This window comes from Orbicella faveolata, unplaced genomic scaffold (assembly GCF_042242905.1).
Source record: "Orbicella faveolata isolate gen_17 unplaced genomic scaffold, um_ofav_v1 contig_2, whole genome shotgun sequence".
NCBI lineage: Eukaryota > Metazoa > Cnidaria > Anthozoa > Scleractinia > Merulinidae > Orbicella > Orbicella faveolata.
In genome coordinates, this window is record NW_028301547.1 from 19,048,467 (window position 1) to 19,071,245 (window position 22,779).

General features: G+C 38.1%; 2 protein-coding genes and 1 pseudogene across 3 annotated transcripts; all 3 read left to right on the forward strand.

Annotated features, from left to right (window-relative positions):
• The first annotated feature begins 175 nt into the window (after positions 1 to 175).
• LOC110058945 (programmed cell death protein 6-like) lies at positions 176 to 12,341 on the forward strand. 2 transcript variants are annotated; one of them, XM_089290116.1, is made up of 7 exons: positions 176 to 311; positions 3,886 to 4,050; positions 4,174 to 4,301; positions 5,647 to 5,721; positions 9,293 to 9,367; positions 9,932 to 10,100; positions 11,096 to 12,341. In XM_089290116.1, the coding sequence occupies exons 1-7, from the start codon at positions 258 to 260 to the stop codon at positions 11,135 to 11,137; spliced, it is 708 nt and encodes a 235-aa protein (XP_089146242.1). In that variant the 5' UTR covers positions 176 to 257; the 3' UTR covers positions 11,138 to 12,341. The 2 variants fall into 2 exon arrangements, with proteins under 2 accessions (XP_089146242.1, XP_089146243.1); XM_089290117.1 differs by having other exon boundaries at positions 3,889 to 4,050.
• On the forward strand, positions 2,048 to 3,879 carry LOC149112303 (uncharacterized; annotated as a pseudogene).
• An 896-nt stretch (positions 12,342 to 13,237) lies between the features above and the next one.
• On the forward strand, positions 13,238 to 22,692 carry LOC110058927 (protein-lysine N-methyltransferase SMYD4-like). Its single transcript, XM_089290115.1, has 2 exons — positions 13,238 to 13,402; positions 17,679 to 22,692. Exon 2 carries the CDS (start codon positions 17,683 to 17,685, stop codon positions 19,702 to 19,704), a length of 2,022 nt encoding a protein of 673 aa, XP_089146241.1. The 5' UTR covers positions 13,238 to 13,402; positions 17,679 to 17,682; the 3' UTR covers positions 19,705 to 22,692.
• Positions 22,693 to 22,779: the final 87 nt, after the last annotated feature.

A 22,779-nucleotide genomic window follows, 5' to 3' on the forward strand; every position in this document is an offset into this window, starting at 1 on the left:
TGGTAAATATTAAAAAAATAATGAAATACCTACTGTTTTCCCTTACAGTTTTTAAGAAACCTTTAACCACCTTATAGCATTCAAACTAATTCAAATTCATATAGATGTCTATGTAAAATAAATGTGATTGTTTCACGGCCACATACCCTCTCCTCCCTAGAGGAGACTTTTTTTGTTCATCCGAGCAGCCCTGATTTCAAAGCGTCTTCTAATCAGGGAAGGTTAAACTTCGAAAGTCCCGTTTTTCCTGTGCCTTTATGGCTTGGAACCAGCCTCCTCCAGGGCATCAGCCAGGTTATAATCCAGCTTATGTAAGTACATATTGCACTTTACGTTTATTCTGAATAACGAAAATCAATGCTGTAGCTTCCGGGAATTGCGCTCTGAATCACGTCTGTCTGCGTCTTTTGTTGCCGTTTTCTTTACAGTATTCACTTGTTTGTGTTATGGTCCATCGAGATAAACTGTCTATCTACAGAGATTTTCTCCCATAAGCTGTAGGCCTGATTTAATGAGCTAAACTCAAGCTTGTATCTCTCTTCTCATGATCTCGTTGTTTCATGCAGGCATGCAGACCGTATGAAATTAGCTGGGAAAATTAAGCTAAAATATGCTGATATGTGTACCAACAAATTGATGCCAGCTTTAATGCGACAATTGACAATTTTATGGCGAAATCCTCTATCAATAAGACTAGACATAAATACTCAATTACATCAGTAATGTCAGTGAAATCAATGAGTATAAACAGAGGGGTATCATTTGATTGGTCTTTGATTATTGCCAATCATTAATGAGTTATCGATGAATAATCTGTAGACCTCCAATTTTTTCGTTAAGAGTTAGTCATAAATTGCATCAAATATTGGTTAGTCATTGATGACATTAATTAGTCATTGATACAGTCAATCTTGCGGCGGCTGCACAAATTAAGTTGTAACTAAAGAAATAAGAACAACATCTTCAAGGTGCTTGTCAGTGCAACCATTATTGAACCTACAATGACAGCATCTGAAGCATTAGTCAATACTAATTTACTTATTTAATTAGGTAGCACAAAAAGGCAGTAATAATAAAGAAAAATGCTGTAACATAGTAACAGATGTGTAACATAATAATGTATGTATGGTCAATGAGTATTTAATGGGTAATCAAATAGGTTATTGGTGAGTATTCAATAGCATTAATAAATAATCAATGACATAATGACCATTGATTAGTAATGTATGTCAACTGTGAGTAAATATTGAAAGAACGCAAAGTTTTTGGTCATCAATATTTAGTCATCGACTACTCATTGATCGTAATTTACTAATAATTAGTTTTTAATCAGTTAATTACTCGTTGATGTCGTTATTGTCTGGATAAGAAGACAGAAGGGCAAAACATTTAGTGATTTATGATGGAAATGTGACAGTTGCAGTTAAATGAGCCTTGCATGTAGATCTTCAATGTATGAAGACAGCATACGTATGATTATGAAGTTACAATAAAACTGTGCATTAGCAAGTATTAGCAATTTGTCAGAAATGTTCCACTTTCCTCTTCTTGTGTATTCTGAAGACAATTGCGATGCTATGCAAGTAAGCCTATCAGAAAATGGTGGATGACCACTCATCAAAGATTGCCCGGCTACTTTACAGGGATGTAGACTTAGATCAACACGTTAAGACCATCTCTTCTCACAATCTCACTTTCTTTGACAAACTCGTTCTCCGTTGTGGTCTGCAATTTTCTATTCCTGAACCTCGCATTTCTGCCTCGACATCCAGGTAACATTTGAGAAAGCGTATTGGAAACTTGAACCCAAGCTTTCCGACAACAAAAAAGAGCTAGCCGCAGCGACCCTGCATTCAATTGCTTTGAATTATATCGAGAGAAAAGGCCCAAAACCAGCAAATGATCAATCAATCAATGATCAAGAAATGGGATGACATAGTAATCACTAAACCAGATAAGGGCTCGGGCGTTGTCGTTATGGACAAGTCGGAGTACATTCGACAGTTGAATGAGGCATCTATCGACGACCTGACAGAATTCTGACCCATTAGCCAGCAAAAGCCAACCACAAGAGAAAGACCACCAAAATATTATCATTTACTTCTGGCGAAAGAAAAACATCTTGAATCAGTCGAGCGCGAAATTCTGCCTAAAGAAGTGGCAGACTTCGTCTGTCAGAAGGGGTCTCACCTGGCCCACTTATATGGCCTTCCCAAAACAAACAAAACAACTCTCGCGATTTGGCAGATCCTCTCAGCAACTGGAACTTACAATTACCCTCTTGCAAATTGGCTTGATGAAAAGCTGAAACCCTTGTCGACTAATGAGTGTACAATCTCTGATGTTTTCTATTTTGCTGAAGAGGTCCAAGAGTTCAAACTTGACAAAACTGATTTTCTTGTCTCCTATGATGTCACAGCTCTTTCCACAAATGTACCTCTTGATGAAACAGTCCATATTCTAGTGGATAAAGTCTTCAAGGACAACTGGCTCAACAAGACTCACAACATGAACATCAGCAAAGATGATCTGATAGAGTTACGAAGTATTGCAAACAGAAAAAAACAGCTATTTCAATTTAATGGAAACTTGCACAAACAAGTTGATGGTGTCGCAATGGGATCACCATTAGGTCCGCTTGTGGCAAATGCGTTCATGTGTTCAGTGTGAGAACAAGCTTCCGAGTTTCTATGAGAGATTCATGGACAACACGCTGGCTGTGGTACACAACCTCTCTAACACCACTGATTTTCTGACATGTCTTAATAAAGCCCACCCCTCCATGCAATTTACAATGGAAGTAGCAACCAACAATCGATTGCCATTTATTGGCATGGAAATCATCAAAATCGACGGCAGCCTTGAAACCCGTGTTTACAGAAAGAAAACAAATAAAAGGCTCCTTCTGCACTACCAAGCCATGTTGACAGCTGGTACAAGCAGTCACTGCTAAGAACATTGTTAGACCGCGCAAAACACTTGTCATCTACTGCAGACTTCCTTTTGCCAGAATGTAGGAACTTAAAAGTGATATTTTTAAAATTAAAATATCCCAAGAAGCTCATTGACTCAGCTATCAATTGCCTCCAGCTTTCTACAGACCCAGTTCCAACAACATCTGACAGCCCTGGTTCGATTACATCACCATTTAAGGATCAGAAATCAACTGATGTGGTTCGCAGACAACTTGGCAACCTGGATATGAAAATTAATCAACAACTACAGCCAGTGTTTACAAGCAAAAAGATCACTGATCATCTTAGAGTCATGGAAGAAAAGCCCCCCCCCCCTCCCCCGATATTTGTTCGATGCAAATTATATTGGATACACTTGCCGCCATCTCCATCAACGCATAGAAGAACATAAACATTCTGTGATCTGAAAACATTTCAGGGACAAGCATGGCTTAACACCTGACAACTTACTTATTACCAGAACTTTAAAGTCATAAAGAAAATAATGCCATGGTAAACTCAAATGTTTGATCTTTAAAATGCTGTTGATTAAGAACAAAAGACCGAAACTGAACATGCAAGCAGATTCCATTTGTGCAAAACTTTTTACCTGAATGTTTTCATGTCACATTTGCTAATTTATTTTCTCACATCGTAAGTGCTATAAATATGCCTTGCTGTTATTTTTGATTTATTCATTCAAAAATGATGACATGAAGACGTCTAAGCATCATGTTACTTCACTTATGCTAATTTTGTTGCTTAAATGTTTTTCGAAATCGTTTTTGCTATCAATTGGTCAATTCTATCTTCATAATTGACCAAGTTGTTAGTCTCAACCTAAAGCCAGAGGGAAGGTAATTGTTGTATTTTTAGAGACAGATAATTTGCTATTAGTAATTATTCACATATTGTTTCTTCATTTTCTTAGCAGGGTGGCCAGTATAATTATGGTCAACCACAGGGCTACCAGCAGCAAAATCCCTATGGACCACCCCCTCCAGCATCTCAATATCCTCCTGGTTACCCAGGAGGGTGGGGAGGTCGTCCAGCCCCACCTCCTGGGGTTGATCCAGTGCTGTGGGAATGGTTCCAAGTAAGATGATACATCAAGCTTTAATTACCATTTCCTGAGATTTTCCATGTGCAAGGACAAATTGATTAATTTTTGGTGATGTATGATTATTGAAGGGAAGATTTTAAATATCTCATTCTGCAGACCGTGGATCAAGACAGATCTGGGAAAATAACTGCTGCTGAATTACGTCAAGCCCTCTTTAACAACAACTGGTCCCAATTCAATCCTGAAACTTGCCGCTTAATGATTGGCATGTTTGACAAGGATCAGTGAGTAGCTATACTATATACTAAACTATATAAAATTTAAGAAATAGAAAACATGTACCATGTTTTTATTGAATTATTGAAACACGAGTGGAAGTTTGCCATGGGAGAACGAGAAATGCTGTGGGAACATGAGCCTTAGGCTAGTGTTTCCACAGCTTTTTTGAGTTCTCCCAAACTTTCATGAGACTTTCTATAACTCAATAGAAACACAGAGAACATGTTTTCTATTTCTTTTAGAAAACACCGCGACAAAAAAGGGAAACAACTAGTTTACTTTGATCTTCAAAATGTAAATTCTGTTTGCTTGTGCCATCATTACGTGAGGAGCTTGTGCTAGTTCTGTGTTTCTATCAAGTTTTAGTATAAACCTACTAGCATATCACAAATGCCTTTCTCTGATTGGCTACTCTACTCACTATCTACTCTGTGATAGGTAGTGAGTAGCGTAGCAGTGTGCATCTGACAGCCACTTACTGGCATTTTCGAAGTGTCTGGGAAGAGGATTTAGATAAAGTTTTGAACGACTAGTAGATTTATACTAAAACAATAAGATTATTCGCTCTCAATTTCCATGCATGATAGTTGACAAGGGCGCGGCCCGAGTCAACTATCACATGACAGAAACCTTGAGCTCATAATCTAATTATTTAATAGAAACACGATTTTTAACCAATCAGCTTGCCTATTTTCTTAGGGCTGTTTTCTTTAAATAATTATAATAACTAGGGAATGGAGAGTTGTTTCTTATTGGCTAGGCATGTGATGCTATTCCTATGGTCTCTAAAAGTATAAAATGTGGAAAAATTTGTGGGACATTGTTTTTTTTTTCAAATGACCTAGAAAATTCACTGTCAAAGTAGATGGAAAGTTCAGAGGTGATTTTTTTCCCCTCCCTGAAGCAAAAGAGGTTTTGGAGTTTATCCCCAAACTTCCCACTTTCCAGGGTTTTTTTTCTTTTAATTTTTGCAAAGCCATGGTATCTTTCACAGGTTACGTTGAACTCTTGACCAATAATCACACAAGAATTGAAGATGGATCTAGATTTAAACTGTCATTTTATTAAGAGTTAGAAGCTTGACTTGTGGGGCCATGTATAGAGATCGAAATATAAAATTGGTAAATTAATTATTATTGTCAGAAAAATTTTATAATTTATGTTTCAGGTGATTTAGGGTGGTGAAAATCTCAGTTTGAGTTGTTGTTAGTATAATTTTATATGTCAGTGATAATCTATGAGATGTTCTTTTATTATTAAATTTGTTATTAAACATAATCATGTGATAATTAGTGATGGCTTTTGATATCTCAGTTGTGTTGTCTGTTGTTTATCCCTGTTACATTGTAGATCTGGTACAATTGATATCTATGAATTTTCTGCATTGTGGAAGTACATTCAGCAATGGAAGCAGTGTTTTGACAGGTACAAACCAAATCTACATCACAATCATAATAAACTGTTAGTATTAGATATACTAGAATGATTTTACAAATCTGTCTGAGGTAGTTGTAGCTCAATTCTTGAGACTTTCCAATTTGCCAGACTTTAATCTTTGGTCATAATCTTAATAAGAATATTTATCTAGTAATTATTATTAATGAGACATGATTGAGAACTTTTATCATGATGGAAACTAACAGTAATCCTAATTCATTTTAAATTATCATCAACACATTTATTTAAAAACACTGGCAATCTTCCAATGAGCCATGTAGACTACTTCTAAAATTAAAAAAATAAAAACTCAATTGACCATGACAAATAATATCAGTAACTGTAAGTAAATACTAGAAATTCAATCTCTGCTTTTTTTATCAGTTGATGAACAAATACTTAAGAGTGCCTGCCTGTAAAAATCAGACAAATTCTTAATTTCGTGGCAAGGGTCGAAAATTTGATTTCACTCATATTCTTATGGTAGATAGGCTAGGGCATGACAAAAACTACTGGATAGTTTTTTTGGCAAAATATCCTTTTATTTCAAAGAAATATGCAAATTACCAAATTCCGTTAAAATCGTCATTTGATGCACCATTTTATTAAACAAGTTTGAGAACCTCGCATGCAAAACCACATCATTCTTCCGTCTCTAAAACACTCAAATATTTTTGTGCAATGTTTAAATGTGTACTGGGTTGATTTTAGGGAATGTTGCGTTGTCTTTTAGGGTGCACAATAATTAAATTTCGAAGACATGTATTTCATTCACTTAAAAGTACTTCGTGAATATAATTAATTTTCACCATGTGCGAAACCTTCCAATGGACTAAGCTTCTGGTGGTTGAATCGCAGAAGGATGGTCTACAGATTCCTGTAAAAGTTTCTTTGGGCAAATGATTGTGAGCGACGCGAGAGCTTTTCAGAGTACGTCAAAAACGCAAATATTTGACCATCCGTCGTCAAATTTCAATTCACGGGTTAGACGTATATTTTAGCATGTGCCACATGACTTGACCTATGTTAAGTTGAAATAGACACAGAGCTGATAATTTCGAAATGTTCTAACCTCATTTGCTGTAAAAGGCAGGTCCAAAGCCGATTTGACGTGTTTCTCTCACCATTCGTCGCACAAAAAGCAGAAGTTTGCTTTTGTTTACATAACGTCCGATGTACATTGCCAACTGTCAACTTATTTAACGGTCGAATACGATGAATCTGTGACCCTCGTTCGACACATATGATCACCACTGCATCTAAGTAAAAAACGGCTAAGTCATTCGTAGATAGTTGCTTGCTTTGCACTACACCAAAATATTACGTTTGATCATCATGGTTTGATGGCTTGAATCCTTGCTTGCAGCGGTTCCGTGATTGTCACGCAATTCTGTCATCCCATTTTAGGGGGTAGGGGTGGGACAATCTCTATCCTAATACGTAAGGCTCCATAAGGCTTGGAATCACTGGGAGCACACAATCGTGTTGAGTAGGAAGAGATTAAATTAAGAAAGGAAAAGAATGAATAATTTACCATTGCCCCTGTTGTTATCTTTTACTCGACCACCGCTACCTACCATGCCCCTGCGTAATACTGTAACGTTAAACTCATACCTAGGTCTTTTCGCGCTGTGCAATTATTTTTGGTTTACATGTAATACAGTGGGCTACCCTCGGGGAAATGGGTGGCGACCGCTTAATGGGGCTAGCCGCTTAAATAGAGGTTGGTGTACCTTGAATATTTAATTTTTCACTATCGGACTATAAATTTCTTGGTGAACATGGAGTCAATTCAATACAATCATGATAGACGTGTGTTTGAATTATCACTTGTCATGCACCTTCAATTTCAGACTCTTATCTGCCATCACCCTTTCCAAAACAAAGTTCTTAAATTTTGGGTGGCCGCCTAATAGGGGTAAAGACAATAATGAAACCCTTATCAGAATGACCAAATGATGGCCGCGGAGGTAACCGGTCAATAGGTGTTTTATTTACAATATTTCACTGACGATAATTTTGGGCTGTATTGACAACAGTCCTCTATTTTCTGTTACATACCAATGCCTCGCCACTAAGCAAACAAAATACGCCAAATAAAATGGCATGGCCAGGGCTATTTACTCGCGTAATTACTAATTAAATTTAGTCTGTTTTTCTCACGAATTAGACACGTTGTGATTTCCTATTTTTATTTCAGCTAGTTCTTGCTTCATTAATCTATAATTTTTTTATGGTGATTTTCTTAAAATTCTAGTGAGTACAGGTACTAGCTTTATCAGCTGTTGTCTGAAACATCAGAACGTATAACAAACGTGATTTGGACCAAGGCCACATACACTATAGAATATGATTATATAAATATACACATATTATTATATATATGAACAAACAGATGAACAATGATCAAATTGTTTCACTTATCCTGAGAGTACTCTATACAAAATAGATCAAAATGTGCAGCATATGCCGTGACAGCATTGCGTGACGAACAATAACGGCTGTAAGATTGTGCTGCGCCGACACGCTTATCAGCAATGATCAGCAATCGATGAAACGCAATATTTTGGTGCAGCACAGAGCAAGCAACTATCTATAAATGACTCAGCCGTTTTAGACTTAGATGCAGTGATGTTCATATGCGCAGAAAGATGGTCACAGATTCATAGTATTCGACCAATAATAGGTTGACAGTAGGCGATATACATCGGACGTTAACCTTGTGTAAACAAAACCAAACATCTGCTTTATGTGCGACGAATGGTGAGAGATCGACTAGAAACACGTCAAATCGGCTTTGGACCTGCCTTTTACAGGAAATAAGGTTAGAACATTTCGAAATTATCAGCTCTGTGTCTATTTCAGCTTAACATAGGTCAAGTCATGTGGCGTATGCTAAAATATACGTCTATCTCGTAAATTGAAATTTGACGACGGATGGTCAAATATTTTCATTTTTGACGTACTTTGAAAAGCTCTCGTGTCGCTCACAATCATTTGCCCAAAGAAACTTTTACAGGAATCTGTAGACCATTCTTCTGCGATTCAACCACCAGAAGCTTAGTCCATTGGAAGGTTTCGCACATGGTGAAAATTAATTATATTCACGAAGTACTTTTAAGTGAATGAAATACATGTCTTCGAAATTTAATTATTGTGCACCCAAAAAGACAACGCAACATTCCCTAAAATCAACCCAGTACACATTTAAACATTGCACAAAAATATTTGAGTGTTTTAGAGACGGAAGAATGATGTGGTTTTGCATGCGAGGTTCTCAAACTTGTTTAATAAAATGGTGCGTCAAATGACGATTTTAACAGAATTTGGTAATTTGCATATTTCTTTGAAATAAAAGGATATTTTGCCAAAAAAACTATCCAGTATTTTTTATCATGCCCTAGCCTATCTACCATAAAAATATGAGCGAAATCGAATTTTCGACCCTTGCCGCGTTATTTTCCATTTTTATGGACAGGGACTCTTCACGCAGTGTTGATTTTCTGAAGAAAATAATTGCTTACTGTGTAATATATTATAATTGTTTCCACCAATAAAGCTTTGATCGTGACCGATCAGGAACAATAGATGCCAATGAACTACAAACAGCCTTTACAAGCTTTGGATACAGACTGTGAGTTGCATCTAGCCGACAACATGTCCAGTTTTTGTAGCATTGTCTACAGCGTAGTTCTCATCCTGTCAGGGGGCTTTCATGTTAAAAATCTTACAAGATTCTAATGTTATTGTCTGAACTGGAAAATAAAAGATCTTACAGATCTGCATGTGGTCTGATCCAATTTTGGTAGTCCTCTGAAATGCTTTAATCCAAAATTATTATTTCCAGCTTGGAAAGCTTGTTGTTCTGTTGCTTAATTAATATTGTTATCACTGTATTATATTATTGATTACAATTAAATGATAGTTTAGGGAAGGCCACTCCCCCAAATTTTTGTAACATAATTTAAACACTTCTATTAATATCAACACTTTATTTTATCAAAATGTAATACAGGGGCAGATACCGGATTAGTCACAATCTTTTTCAATTTTTTTATATTTGTACTTCTCCAAATGAGAGTGGCTAGCCACACAATCTATCCCCCTCTAAATCCGCCCCTGTAATATTTTATTCATCATTAGGTGAATAAATGCAGTCATTTGATAATAAACAATTATATATTTCCTCTTCTTTCAGATCACCAAATTTCTCCAACCTGTGTGTACGAAAATTTGATCGCATGAATGTCCACACAATGAAGTTTGATGACTTTATTCAGTGCTGTGTCATGCTAAAATCCTTAACAGATGCATTTAGAAAACATGATCACCAACAGACTGGTACTGTTACGATCAATTATGAACAGGTAAAACAATCAAATCAGAGCACAAAGTCTTTCATTTAACACAAAACTCAGTGTCTCAGTAAAACTGGGTTTTGCTGTATTTATTAGCAGTTTCCGCTTTTCTCGCAAAGTCGTCACCGGTACAGAGATGTCAGCCTAAAAAATTCGGAATCTGGGAGATTGCCAAATGTACCCTCTCTGCCCTAAATAAATATTGTTGAAAGTGAAGCTCTGATGATTCAACCACAAAAATACATCATATGTTTCAAAAATTTCCACTCAAAAATGCAAAAAATCGGCCAAAATAAAGGTGAAAAAATTATTGTACAGTCATGTACTTTATGCATTTTCCTTCATATCTGGGAGATTAATAATTGAAAGTGAAGAATGATCATCGCAGTAAATTTTCCAATTTAAGCAATTGGAAAGAAGAACCCTTAAAAAAAAAAAAACAGGCTTCTTCTTTCCAATTGCTTAAATTGGAAAATTTACTGCGATTATCATTCTTCACTTTCATCTACAACTGCAGTTCAAATATGAATTATTTCATACATACTTCACATCAGATTAATAATTATTGATCTGTATGGGAGACTGGGAGATTTGGTTTGGATCAGGGAGAGTCCTGGATAATCTGGGAGAGTTGGCATAGATGCTGGTACTTATTATAGGTGTATCGAGACTAGAGCTCTGTGGAATAAGCTTACATTTCAAAATTTCACATTAGTTTTTTTCTAATTATCATGGACCATTTCATGTAATTTCAGCATCATTAATTATTTAGTATATAGTGTTGTCTGTTGTCACAACAAAGAATTAATGTTTTCCTTGTACCGTTCACATTAATATTATCTCCTGTATCAGGAAATAGAATAATATTAATAGTTTTATTTTATTTTGAGTGACTTTCCCCTGACAGTCTTCATTGGTAACCGTCTTTGTAAAGGGTGTTTTATCTTTAAAATAGTTCAATTTATTAATTGGTTATTAATTCATTTTATTATCTTTTCTTCCAGTTTTTAGAAATGGTTCTTGGACACACATTGACTGGCATATAAACAATTTTATCAAGGCTTAACTTCTTCAATTTCCAAGTGTGTATCACAGACAATGTATTGTCATCTTTTGAAGTGATCTGCTGGTATACACTTTAAGTTTGTGGTAGTACGACAAATCTACATTGTACAGCTGGTATTCATATATTATGTTGGGAAAATCCGATACAATAATTAGGAAATACCCTGTTTCCTGAGGGTCCAAGAAATTTCAGACTTGTGAAAACATGGTGACATAGGTTTCCCTCTATCATCTAAGATGGTTTAGGAAAAATTGGTGAAATAGGAAGCATTTCTATGTTATAGACATGCATTTTCTAGATTTCTGCGATGGTTGGCAGTTTTTTTCCTGTCCCATGAAAGTATAAAATGATGGTCTGGGACATCAAAGAAACATCTTTTCGCTGTACCAAACTTCTATGTTCGATTTACCTCCAAGCAAGTGTCCACCATAGCGCAAAGTCAAGACTTTCTAATATTGTGAGCATCTCTCAGGGAAACACAAAATCCTATGTTTGTGCGGGATTTTCCCGAGAACTAGGTTTTAACTAGCGTATGTTTGGCAAAAAATATATATATAGAAAATGTTACTACGAACAGTGCACTACTAAGTGCTTTGAATTATGGAAAACATACCTGCAGAGATGGTCAGAATGACCAGTGTGTTACATTTTCAGCTTTTTTGCAAGCAATATACATATATAACGTAACGTTAGCCATTTAATTGTGGCAGTGAATTTAGCATTTTTTTGCACAATTAGTACAGTGGAACTTCACAGTTTCATACAGTTGAATACTTGCACTGCTCAATTTTTTGTTGCAACTGTCTCTCTAATAACTTAGGTGTGTAAGAAATTCAGCCCGTTCTGTAGCGAGTGGTGTATTTAAGACCATTATTGAAGGTAACCTGAAAGTAGTAGTTTACTAAACATAGAAAAACACCAAAGCGATAATAATAATAAACCGTAATTGATAAAGAAACAAGGATGGTTAAGGATGGAGAAGATTGACACGGATTACAAACGATGAACTTAAAGGAATTTTGGCTAAACTTTTCGAGATGCGCAAACCGTGACGTAGGTTGCTCCTTTAAGTTGTTGGCGTAGCCTTAAATCCTTGGAAACTTTGGTGCATTGAATTAATCAATACAGCTGTATTACTTTTCTAGATAGTCTTACTGCTTAGTAAATAAAAACAAATTAATGCTGCTGGTACTCGAATTTACTTTTGTAATTAATTACTTGTACAATTTTCATCGTTACAGTTAGATTACATGCAGCACAAACCTGCACAACACACCCAATTTTTTTTTCTAATCGTGTTAAGAATAAAACTGAATTCTTATTGGTTCTTCGCACGCCGTCTTGTGGAACATACCATTGCCAGATTAGCTTGTGCTAGAGGCAATTTAATAGGTTAATCATGACATGTTTAAACGAAAGGCGAGCTCTTTTGATATCGGGATTAAAATTGGAATTGTCAGTTGTTTCCGAACTCTCCTACGTAGAGGCTCTCAAGACGGGGAACGCTGGGAAGGGAGAGAGAGAAATAAGAAAATCTTGCTTCTCTCCGACGTTGCCCGCGCCCTCCTCACATTTCTACCTCCCCCTTCTATAGGAAGCTTCCAGTGCAGCGGGGGCAAGCTTTTTGATTTCTGTCTTTCGCTCTTGTCCCGTGTCACTAGTGAAAAAAGTAGAAGTTAAGTATATATCAATTCTGAGTGGAGTAAAGAACATTGTCGAATTCACCTGTCTCTACATTTTCTCCCTTTTCCCGTTCTCCTATTTTCGCCCTTAATTGATCTTATTTATCGTTGTTTCATTCATTGTCGTATAAATTCTCGATACTCGGAAATGTTTGGATGGTTTCTTGTAAATGGTAAGCACCCCAGGAAAACTTGCATGCGCATTCAGAATACCACAAGTTCTACTCTTTCTTCTCCCATTCTCTTTCTTCATCCCCTTTGTAGAGCGGGGAAGGGAGAGTTCGCGGACTGGTCCATTCTCGTCCCCATTGAAAAGGGCTATTGGGGACGAGAATGGGACTGGTCAAAACACGCACGGCGAATCGCCCCACCCCTCCCAAGTTACCTAACACATGGTCTGGTAGGCCCAGTCTTCTTCGTTCATCGTCGCGGTAAACATGGTGGACGGGAGTTGTGCGTGCAACTCCTTAGTATAGTTTCTGTTCCCCTCTTTGAGGTCTGGAAAGGGTTTGAGCGCTCACCTACGATGGGAAACGATGAATAAAGACTCTTTGACTGGACAGGTAAACTCTGATGTCGATTAATTCATATACGTGCTGTAACTGCCGTTGAGTTTGTTCAGTTTTCGAATCTTTTGAAATCACGAAGTTTGGAATTTGGTGTTGTTTTTGACTTATGTTCATATGCTGAATCATGGCTCTATCCACAAGTTTTAAGCGACCAGCTATTTCCTCCGGGGTACGTTTTTTCGCTCACAATGTTTTAAACGTTTTTTAAGTAGGTTTAATAGCATATCTAGGAATGTACAATCATGTGTAATATGTGTTGATTTTGAGGTGGACACACACTCTAGGGGACATGTTGTGGGACGTAAAGCGGGGACATGTTGCAGCGACAGTTTTCCTCGGGTATCACGCTCGTTTTTGCGAAAAATTTCTGTTGCAGGGACAAAATTAACACTAAGGACTAAGCTACACTAGTACACACCAAGCTTACTACCACAGAATAGTAGCAATATAAGAGTTTGCTCAGTTTATCACCTACCCTGCAAGCAGTTGGTTTCTCCTATGCCAAAAAGGAGTGAAGACACTGCGAGCAACCGTGTGCTTTTCCATAGAGCATGCGCAAGTTTGTTAAACCATGTGTGATGGATTTGATGTTAGTTCTATTTGTTGGCTAGAAGTTAGCCTGTAAGCAGGCTCACTTGTTGTTTTTGGGTAGTGTATCACGGGCAAGGGCAGTGGAGCTGCAACCGCGAGCCAGCAAAGCCGGCGAGAAGAATGGGGCGAGGAAAAGTGAGTCTGCATGCGAGCTATTGATTTTTGAATTCTGCCTCTCACGAGGTGTCAAGGCAGCATTTCACATGTGTCAGATAACCATCCAATAGGAGGGAAGCAAATTGTAAACAAACATGACAGTGCATAGCACGTAGAGACTTTCGCAGAGGATGGTCAAACTTCTTCATGGACGGCGCAGAAACTCCAAAGAAAGCTGTGAAAAAAAGTGTGAATCGAGCGAATGATTGTTGCCAAATGTGCAAATGTTCTTTTCATGTTGAGTATGAAACAGGAAAATCTGGTCATATGTCCATACAAAATTTATACAAGCCTCAAATTACGATGGTAGCCATGGTGAAGTTTTGGCCTTGATGTCTGAGAACATTGGTGTTGTATTCATTAAATCCCCGAGTTTGTCCAATCGAATTCGGTTGCAAGTAAGCAAACACGTTTACGGTAATTTCGTATTTGTCCCTCAAAAGCAAATACATGGAGACTTAATAGCATATCTTGCAATAGAAATGAGCCTAAACAATACATAAACACATGGTAAACTACAGAGATGTCAAATGCTACAAAGCGATACGCAGATAACAGCGGAAATCATGCAGACCTATGACCTCTAAAACTTTGCCACAGCACGGTCTAGCGGCTCAACCCCACTTTAAGTTCCTCCATATAACACAACATGAAGTGCCCTTCATAAACACGAGTGAAGTGACAAAACGGTCGAGTGGTGGAACAGAGAATGCAAATGTACAAATGTCACGAACCATAGAAGTTGTGTAGGCTAGTCAACCCCATTTTACACTAAAGGCGAAGAGTACACATTTGCATGCAACAGGAGTTGTGCAGGCCTGTCACAACCTTTTAATTACCAAGGGTTGTCCTTCCTTAATCTGGTCTTCAATCAGGCTTATCAACGGGCAAATAACTAAAATCACACTGTTCGGATGATTTCCTTCCAAAGTCTTCATCTGTTCGATCGCTGTGGAGAACAGCTGAAAAATAAAACTCCTACCGAAACTGATCGGCATCACAGCAAAAACATCCCTCCCTTCCAGTAGACAATTCACAGCTATTCTCTGCTCTTGTTTTAGTTCAAAACTTAACTCAGAATTAACCGAAAACTTGAGGAACGATCCTTGAACAAAGTCTACACATGCCGTCTTGGAAGTGTGAAGTGAAATGCACTAAGGTTGAACTGGATTCTGTAGCCTGTCATTTTTCACCAATCGGATCACTGCCTTCGTCAGCGAACGCGGGGAATTCAAAAATCAATAGCCCGCGTGCAGGCTCACTTTTCTTTGCCCCATTCTTCTCACCGGCTTGGCCTGCTCACGGTTGTGGCTCCACCACCCTTGCCCATGATATCATATGCTACCCAAACAACAAGTGAGCCTGCTTGCAGGCTAGCTAGAAGTGTTTCTACAACACTGGTCACCTGAATGCAAATTTTTTGCCATAAGCGCCAACAAAAGAATGATCCAGACCTTTGTCGAGGTATTATATGGTTTGTTGTCTAAATCTAAATCCTAAATTTAATGTATTAGTCATCTCACCTCATAGTCAATAATTAACTGAGATAAGTTGTTACCAAGTAAACTCTTGTATTGTGGTCAGTGTAAAACGCAGACTGCAGACGGGGGATAAAATGCAGACTGAGGCTTTAATGTAAACTGCAGACTACAGATTTGTGTTTTTTCCATATTTAGTCAGGGTGGAGGGGGGACAGGGGGTAGGAGCCTGGGAGAATAGGGGGCGGAAGAGGAAAGATTGGAGAGTGGGAGTTGTAAGAGGTCAAGTGGGAATCGAGAGAGAAATGCAAAAATTATGCTAATTTTTGTCAGTCATTTTAGCATTTAAATACTTTCAAAAACAAGAACCCAAAATGTCACTTGACTTGCATACAGCATCTTTTTAGTCTTCTGGGCCAACAAGCAACTGAAATTTACCCTTGGGCTTAAAAACTGAGGCTTACTTTGAGGAGGCAGTGTGGCCGAGTGGTTTAGGGAGCTAGTGGTGTAATCTGGAGGTCCTGGGTTGAAGGCCTCCACCCTGCCACTAGCAGGATTTGTTTCTCAGTAGTCCCGAGTTCAAATCCTCAGTCACGCATTGTAAATAGCCAACTGGTTTGCCTCCTGCCAGTTGGGATTTTTAACTATGTTACGTTTATTTGAAATATTTGTTTCCTTTGTTTCAGTGGCATGCCTGTAAACTAGCTAAGCTTAGTGCTTGTATAGCTAAGTGCATGACCGCTGTAAATAAGATTTACATTTTTTTTACTTCTGGTAAAAAGGGAAACCCTTTTTGGGGGGTTATTTCATAGGTCACAAAATGTCAAAAGACATGAGTAAGAGGAGCAAAGTTGAAAACAAAGGAAAAATGGAAAAGGAAACGCCTAAGGATTGTGCAGCTAAATGACGAGGATGTTTTTTGAGTCTCCTAATTTAGGGGGGATGGGAGCCAGATGGACAAGGGTGGGAATTGGGAGAAAAAGGTACATGAAACAGGAGAGCAGGGTACGGGAAGTGGGAGGTTCTGACTCCCCTGTTCTCCCACTATTTATTGAGTGCTAACCTTAAACAGGGTTACTCAGGCTAACTGCAGTGAAAGACTGCACTCTGGTAGCCTGAATAGTGCACATTTACTGCCCTGAAAATCACTTAGGCTAACCTGAATATCATTTGGGTTAGCCTGAATAACATTTTTGTTTGCCTGTTTACAGTTATTTCTCATTGATGGAAATGGTAACATGATTCAGTTGAAAAGTCTGCAGGCTGCAGTCCGCAGTCTGCATTTTTCAGTGACCCCTTGTATTGCTGTTATCTTCTGATGTGATATTGACCTCACACAGTGAGCTGAAAGTATCTGTGAATTAGTAGGAAAACACAGATCTGCAAATGGACCTTTGTAACAATGCCATACAATATCAACAATCTTTTATATTTTTCATATAAACAAAAAAACTATCTTCATAGATCAATATTTATTGTGCAGAATTTAGTAAATATGTGAAGTTTCTAAAGAATCCGTTACAAACTTATAGAAATATACAACTCCAAACTTGCCAATTTTTTTCAAAGAAATGTTTGTGTTACCCACTTGCATACATTTCTTTGGAAAGATTGGCAAGTTTGGGGTTCGTATTTTGAGTTTTTGTGAATTTTTATGACTGATGGGGCTTATTTTTTGTTTGCTGGGAATGAAAAAAATCAGAAAAGCACAACTTCAACAAAAAGGACCATTCAGTGAGATGGCAAACAGTAGAACCCCAGGGGGTTGTACACCTCTGTAAGTGACAAGGGGAGTGCAGATGAGGCCAAATTGGTAGAACCCAGAAAAAAAGTCCCATGGCTAAACCCAGACTCTAAACAGTACAACAGCTCAGACTGTAGCCCAGAAAAGGAATGTGCATTGATAAAGGTCGGAAAAGAGAGAGAGTGAAGAAGCGTTTGTAGATTAAACTGATACAGCTGCCATCATCTATAATCGTATGAAAGCCAATCTTCTGAGTTGATTGCTGCTTTAGCTTAACAAGTGATTTAAATTCCTCTTTTAGAAAAATGGATGAAGGTGGACTTTTTCAAGAATGGTTTGACTCTATCAGCAGCATCCTAAAACAGAGTGGTGATTTGAAAGAGATTTCAACCCAGTTTGGTTTACTCAGATCAGATGAGGAGAGAGTCTCGTTTGGACTGAGTTTAGCATGTGTTCATGACGTTATAACTGTGAAGCCTTGCTTCAAACCAAAATCAGCTTTGGAGTCTGTTAAGTTGCGCAACGAAGGAAACAAACTGTTTCAAAAAAAATGTTACCATGAAGCTCTGGAGGTTTATTCCTGTAGTATTTTGAATGCACCGATTGAAAGTCATGGCAATGAACTTTCTCTTGCTCTTGCTAATAGATCCGCAGTGTTGTTTCACTTAAGAGAGCACCATCAGTGCCTGGAAGATATTCAACAGGCATTGAGTCATGGCTATCCATATGAACTGAGTTACAAGTTGTTTGATCGTCAAGGAAAATGCCTTTTTGTTCTTGGTCATGGTACTGAGGCATGGGATTGTTTTCAAAAAGCAAAGCAAGCATTGCATCAGTCAAAGCTTGATCACAAGAAAAAAGAAGTTTGGCTGAAAGAACTTGAAATGGAAATACACAGATGCCAAGAAACTAATACGGACAAAACCCATGTAATGCCAGGAAGTTTGACCTCAAACAATGAACAAGGCTTTAGTTTACCACAGCTTACTCGTAAAGAAAATAGCAAGTTTACATCAGCCTCTTGTGCTGTTGATATAACAACATCCCCTGTTGCTGGTCGACATCCAGTAGCAACTCAGGACATCTATGTGGGAGACATTCTAATCATTGAAAAGCCATTTGCTTCTGTTCTTTTGCCAAGACACCTAGAAACACATTGCTATCACTGTTTGAAGCGTGTCTTTGTCCCCTTACCATGCTACCAGTGCAGTACTGTCAGATATTGCAGTGATGCTTGTGCAAAAGAAAGCTGGGATTCCTATCATTCAGTCGAGTGCCAGTATCTTGACCTAATCCATGGAGCTGGGATTGGTGGAAATGCACACCTTGCTCTTAGAATAATAACAAAGGCAGGGTATAAATTTTTGAAGGATTTCAGACAGGAAATTCAGGAAGGATTGTATCACAGTAATAGTAGAGAATCGGGTTGCCGATGGGATGGAAGTTACGTTTCATCTGATTACCTTCCGATCTACTGTCTTGTGACCCATTCTGAAGATAGGAGCATCAGTGATCTCTTCCGCCGCACAGTGATAGCCATGTTCTTGTTGAAGATACTTCAAGGGGGTGCCTTTTTCGGTAAGGATCCATGTTCTCTGGAAGACCTTGCTTTTATTGGCGGTCTGATTTTGCGGCATCTTCAATCGAATCCTTGCAATGCCCATGAAGTCTCAGAACTTCAACTGAATCTTAACTCTGTTGCCACATCAGAAACAGATGAAATTGCCTCAGGCATATACGCCACCCTTAGCCTGTTCAACCATTCATGTGATCCTTCGGTTACAAGGAACTTCTATGGTGACACGTGTGTAGTACGAGCCATAAAGAACATTCCAAGTGGGCATGACATCTCTGATAACTATGGTACCCTTTCTGCTGTCACTGTTAAACCAGAGAGATGCAATAAATTAAAGAGTCAGTATTATTTTACCTGCCAGTGTAGAGCTTGCAAGGAAGACTTTCCTTTGTATTCAGAGATACCTAGCACTGCCTCTCCAGTATACAAATGTGAAAACTGTTGTACACCACTTTACCTTGTCGACAGCTCTAAAGATAGAGCACTGTCAGTGGTTTGCAGTGGGTGTCAGTGTTCCTATAATCTGTCAGAAATGAGGGCCACCTTAAAAGCTTCCACAGATTTGTACCAGCAAGCCATGGATACCCTTCTCAACAAGGCAGATGTTAAAGGCACTTTGTCTGTGTTCATATCTCATCTGAGGCTTCTTGAGAAGTTAGTGTGTCGTCCCTGGAAAGATTACAACAACTGCCAGGAAGCCATCAAACAGTGTTACAGTATAATGGGAAACTGTCATGTAATGAAACTATAGGTTAGTTATTATTCATGTGCTCTTTTAGCTAAAAGGTTATTTCTTTGAAAATGAACCCTTTTAAAATAGTTCATACAACAAGTGAACAATAATATTGAACTGTTTTGCACACTTGGCGGACCTATGTGTTAGCAGAGGTTATGAAAAAAACTACAGTAGTTCCAGAAAATATCCATAACACCCCCACGGAAGACTCCCACCCACCCCTCTGGAAACTCCATTCCTTTCAATTTTCTGGTGTTATAATCTGGTGAATTTAATGCTGGGGGGTAACCTCCAGGGGGAGGGGGGAGAAATACTCCTAGTCACTGCATGCTACTGAACTTGAACTAGAGACAAGCAGCAACCTGATGGGCCCCTAGATTGAGTTGTGTATATGTTTGTCTCAAAGAGGAGTCATTTACAGGTGTCATTGATCATGATGTATTGAACACTTAACAATAGTTGTTTTAGTAGATTCTAACTGAAATTTTCTGTGATAATCATGCTTTTCGAAAATCACGCAGACTGAACTGTCATGTAAAATTTTGCAGCTGTGTACACTGCATAAGTATTTTCAACAATTTCGAGTTTTTGGAGTTAATAAACTTTATTATATCTCTCAGTTAGCACGCGCTCTGTGATTGGTCAATTTAGCGGGCCGTACTCTCCTGTACGGCCCTCTAAAATTTAAAGTTGGTTTTGTTGCCAAACTGTTTCGTGATTTATCGACAAGTGTTCTTAACGTTTATAGCAAGTGAAAGTTTAAAACTTTCGTATGCTCTAAATTATGTAATAAAGCGTGCTAACGACTTAAAAACAGTTTCAAACTGACTCGTTTTGCTTTCGAGGTGCGTCAGAAATTTAAAGCCGTTCCGCGTGAATAGAAATCGTTTCCAAACCCGTCAGGCACACAGTAGAGTTATAATAAATATCTTACTAACCTCGTTTTCTCGGTCCGTACTGTAAGTTACGGATCCTCGTTTTTTCCCCTTCGATTTACGACCCGCGCGCTTTGCGCTTGGGCCATAAATGGAAGGGGAAAAAACTCGGTCCGTAATTTACAGTACGGACCTCGAACTCGGTTAGTAAGAGGTATGTGAATATCCTTGGTTTAGTCCTCTCAGAAATTTAGTTACCCATTTGTTTCTAGATGTTCCTTCAAAACTTCAGAAAATGGAGAAAATGTCACCATTTCAAAGGCAACCTCCAGCCCTCCGCACACTAATGTGTGTGATAGTTCAGCCAATCAGATATTGCATTATTTACATTAGCATACAAGTAGAATTACATACGTTAGTATAAATCTACTAGTGTTCTATCGTGAATGCTATTCTCTGATTGGCTACGCTACTCACTATCTATTCTGTGATAGATAGTGAGTAGCGTAGCAGTGTGCCCTTGTTAACAAAATGACGGCCGCTTCTTGGCGTTTTCGAAGCGTCTGTGAAGGGGATTTGGATAAAGTTTTGAACGACAAGTAGATTTATACTAAAACAATTTGACTATTCGATTTCCATGCGTGATAGTTGACTCGGCTGCGCCCTCGTCAACTATTGGGGGATAGAAATCTCGAGTTCATAATCTAATTGTTTATTAGTCTTCATTAGGTGACAAGGTCTGCTGTTTACCTTTTTGCTGTAAATATCTCAACAATGTTACAACAAATGTAACTTTAAAACCATAGCATAAAAATGCAATCACCACATGAGCTAAATATTATCTCAAAAAAAGGTTACTTAAAATGAAAGTTTATCATAGTATGTGTAATATCTATTATGAGTATAAATAAACAAGCGTTCTATTACGAATGCGGTTCTCTGATTGGCTACACTACTCATCGTCTATTCTGTTGTAGATAGTGAGTAGCCTAGTAGTCTGCGGCAGTTAACAAAATGGCGGTTCTTTTTGCATTTTCACAGCGTCTATGAAGGAGATTTAGTAAAAGGTTTTTACGACTAGTAGATTTATACATTACAACGAGATTATTCGCTCTTGATTTTTATGCGTGATACTTGACTCGGTCATGAAATATAGAAATCCCCAGCTCTTATGATTGTAAAGTAGTTGCTCTACTTTGTTACTGATCGTGATAGTTCAAAAGGAGGTTAAATCTTTCTCGACATTATTTAAGTGTCAATACGTTTACCCTGATAGATCTAGAGCTAATTGAGGACACTGCAAATTGCAATACAATATAATAAAATATAGAGTATAAAAGGTATGGTTATATATTATGTGCAACGCTTGTGCGCGCGTGCTAATGACACGAAAATCGTGTGCAGCAAGGACGCGCAATGTAATTTGTAGCTGTTTCAGACCCTGTCCACCTTACGATGGTAGAGTATGAAACGGAGGTTTCACTATGAAAATGCATCAAATGTTGGGGGTGGGGGTGGGGGCAGGGCTGACCACCCTGTACATCTGCAGATTGTCACTATCGTTGTAGTCTGTCCACAGACGTTCGTGATTTTTTTGTTTTGCCAGGAGTTATTCTCTAAGGATCGTCATATGTAAACAGGTCAGCGAAAGAAGTTGGAAAGATGGTAGCGATCGCAGTGATCGTAGATTGTCCCGACATAGCGCCTCAGTTTTCATATGAAAATCGATCAACTTTCACAGTACAATCTACGCGCAACATCACTAATTTTTCACATTTTGTTTTCATTATGGACAAAAAAACAATTTAGCAGGCCGAATTTAGTAATAATGTGAAGTTTCATAAGAACACGTTGCAAACGCACGAAAATGTGATCCCAAACTTGCCAATTTTTACAAAGGAATGTCTGCCCGGCACTCACGAGAGGACAAGTCCCCGGGACCAGTCCATTGTAGCGTTCACACACGGGGACTAATTGTACAGGAATATAGAAAAAACCCAGGGGCAAAAGGTAGCATTCTTTTACTCTGTGGCGTTCCCAATGATAAACCGAAATCATTAAGCTTAAATTAAAAATGTAGCATTAAAATAAATCAACACAATAAAGAAATTGCAAATTATTCGACTAAGCGGTATCCAGTGCTTCTTTTTTTTTTTTTTTTTTTTTTTTTTTTTTCGATTTCCGGACAACAGAGTCGTCAATTATTACTTTTTTT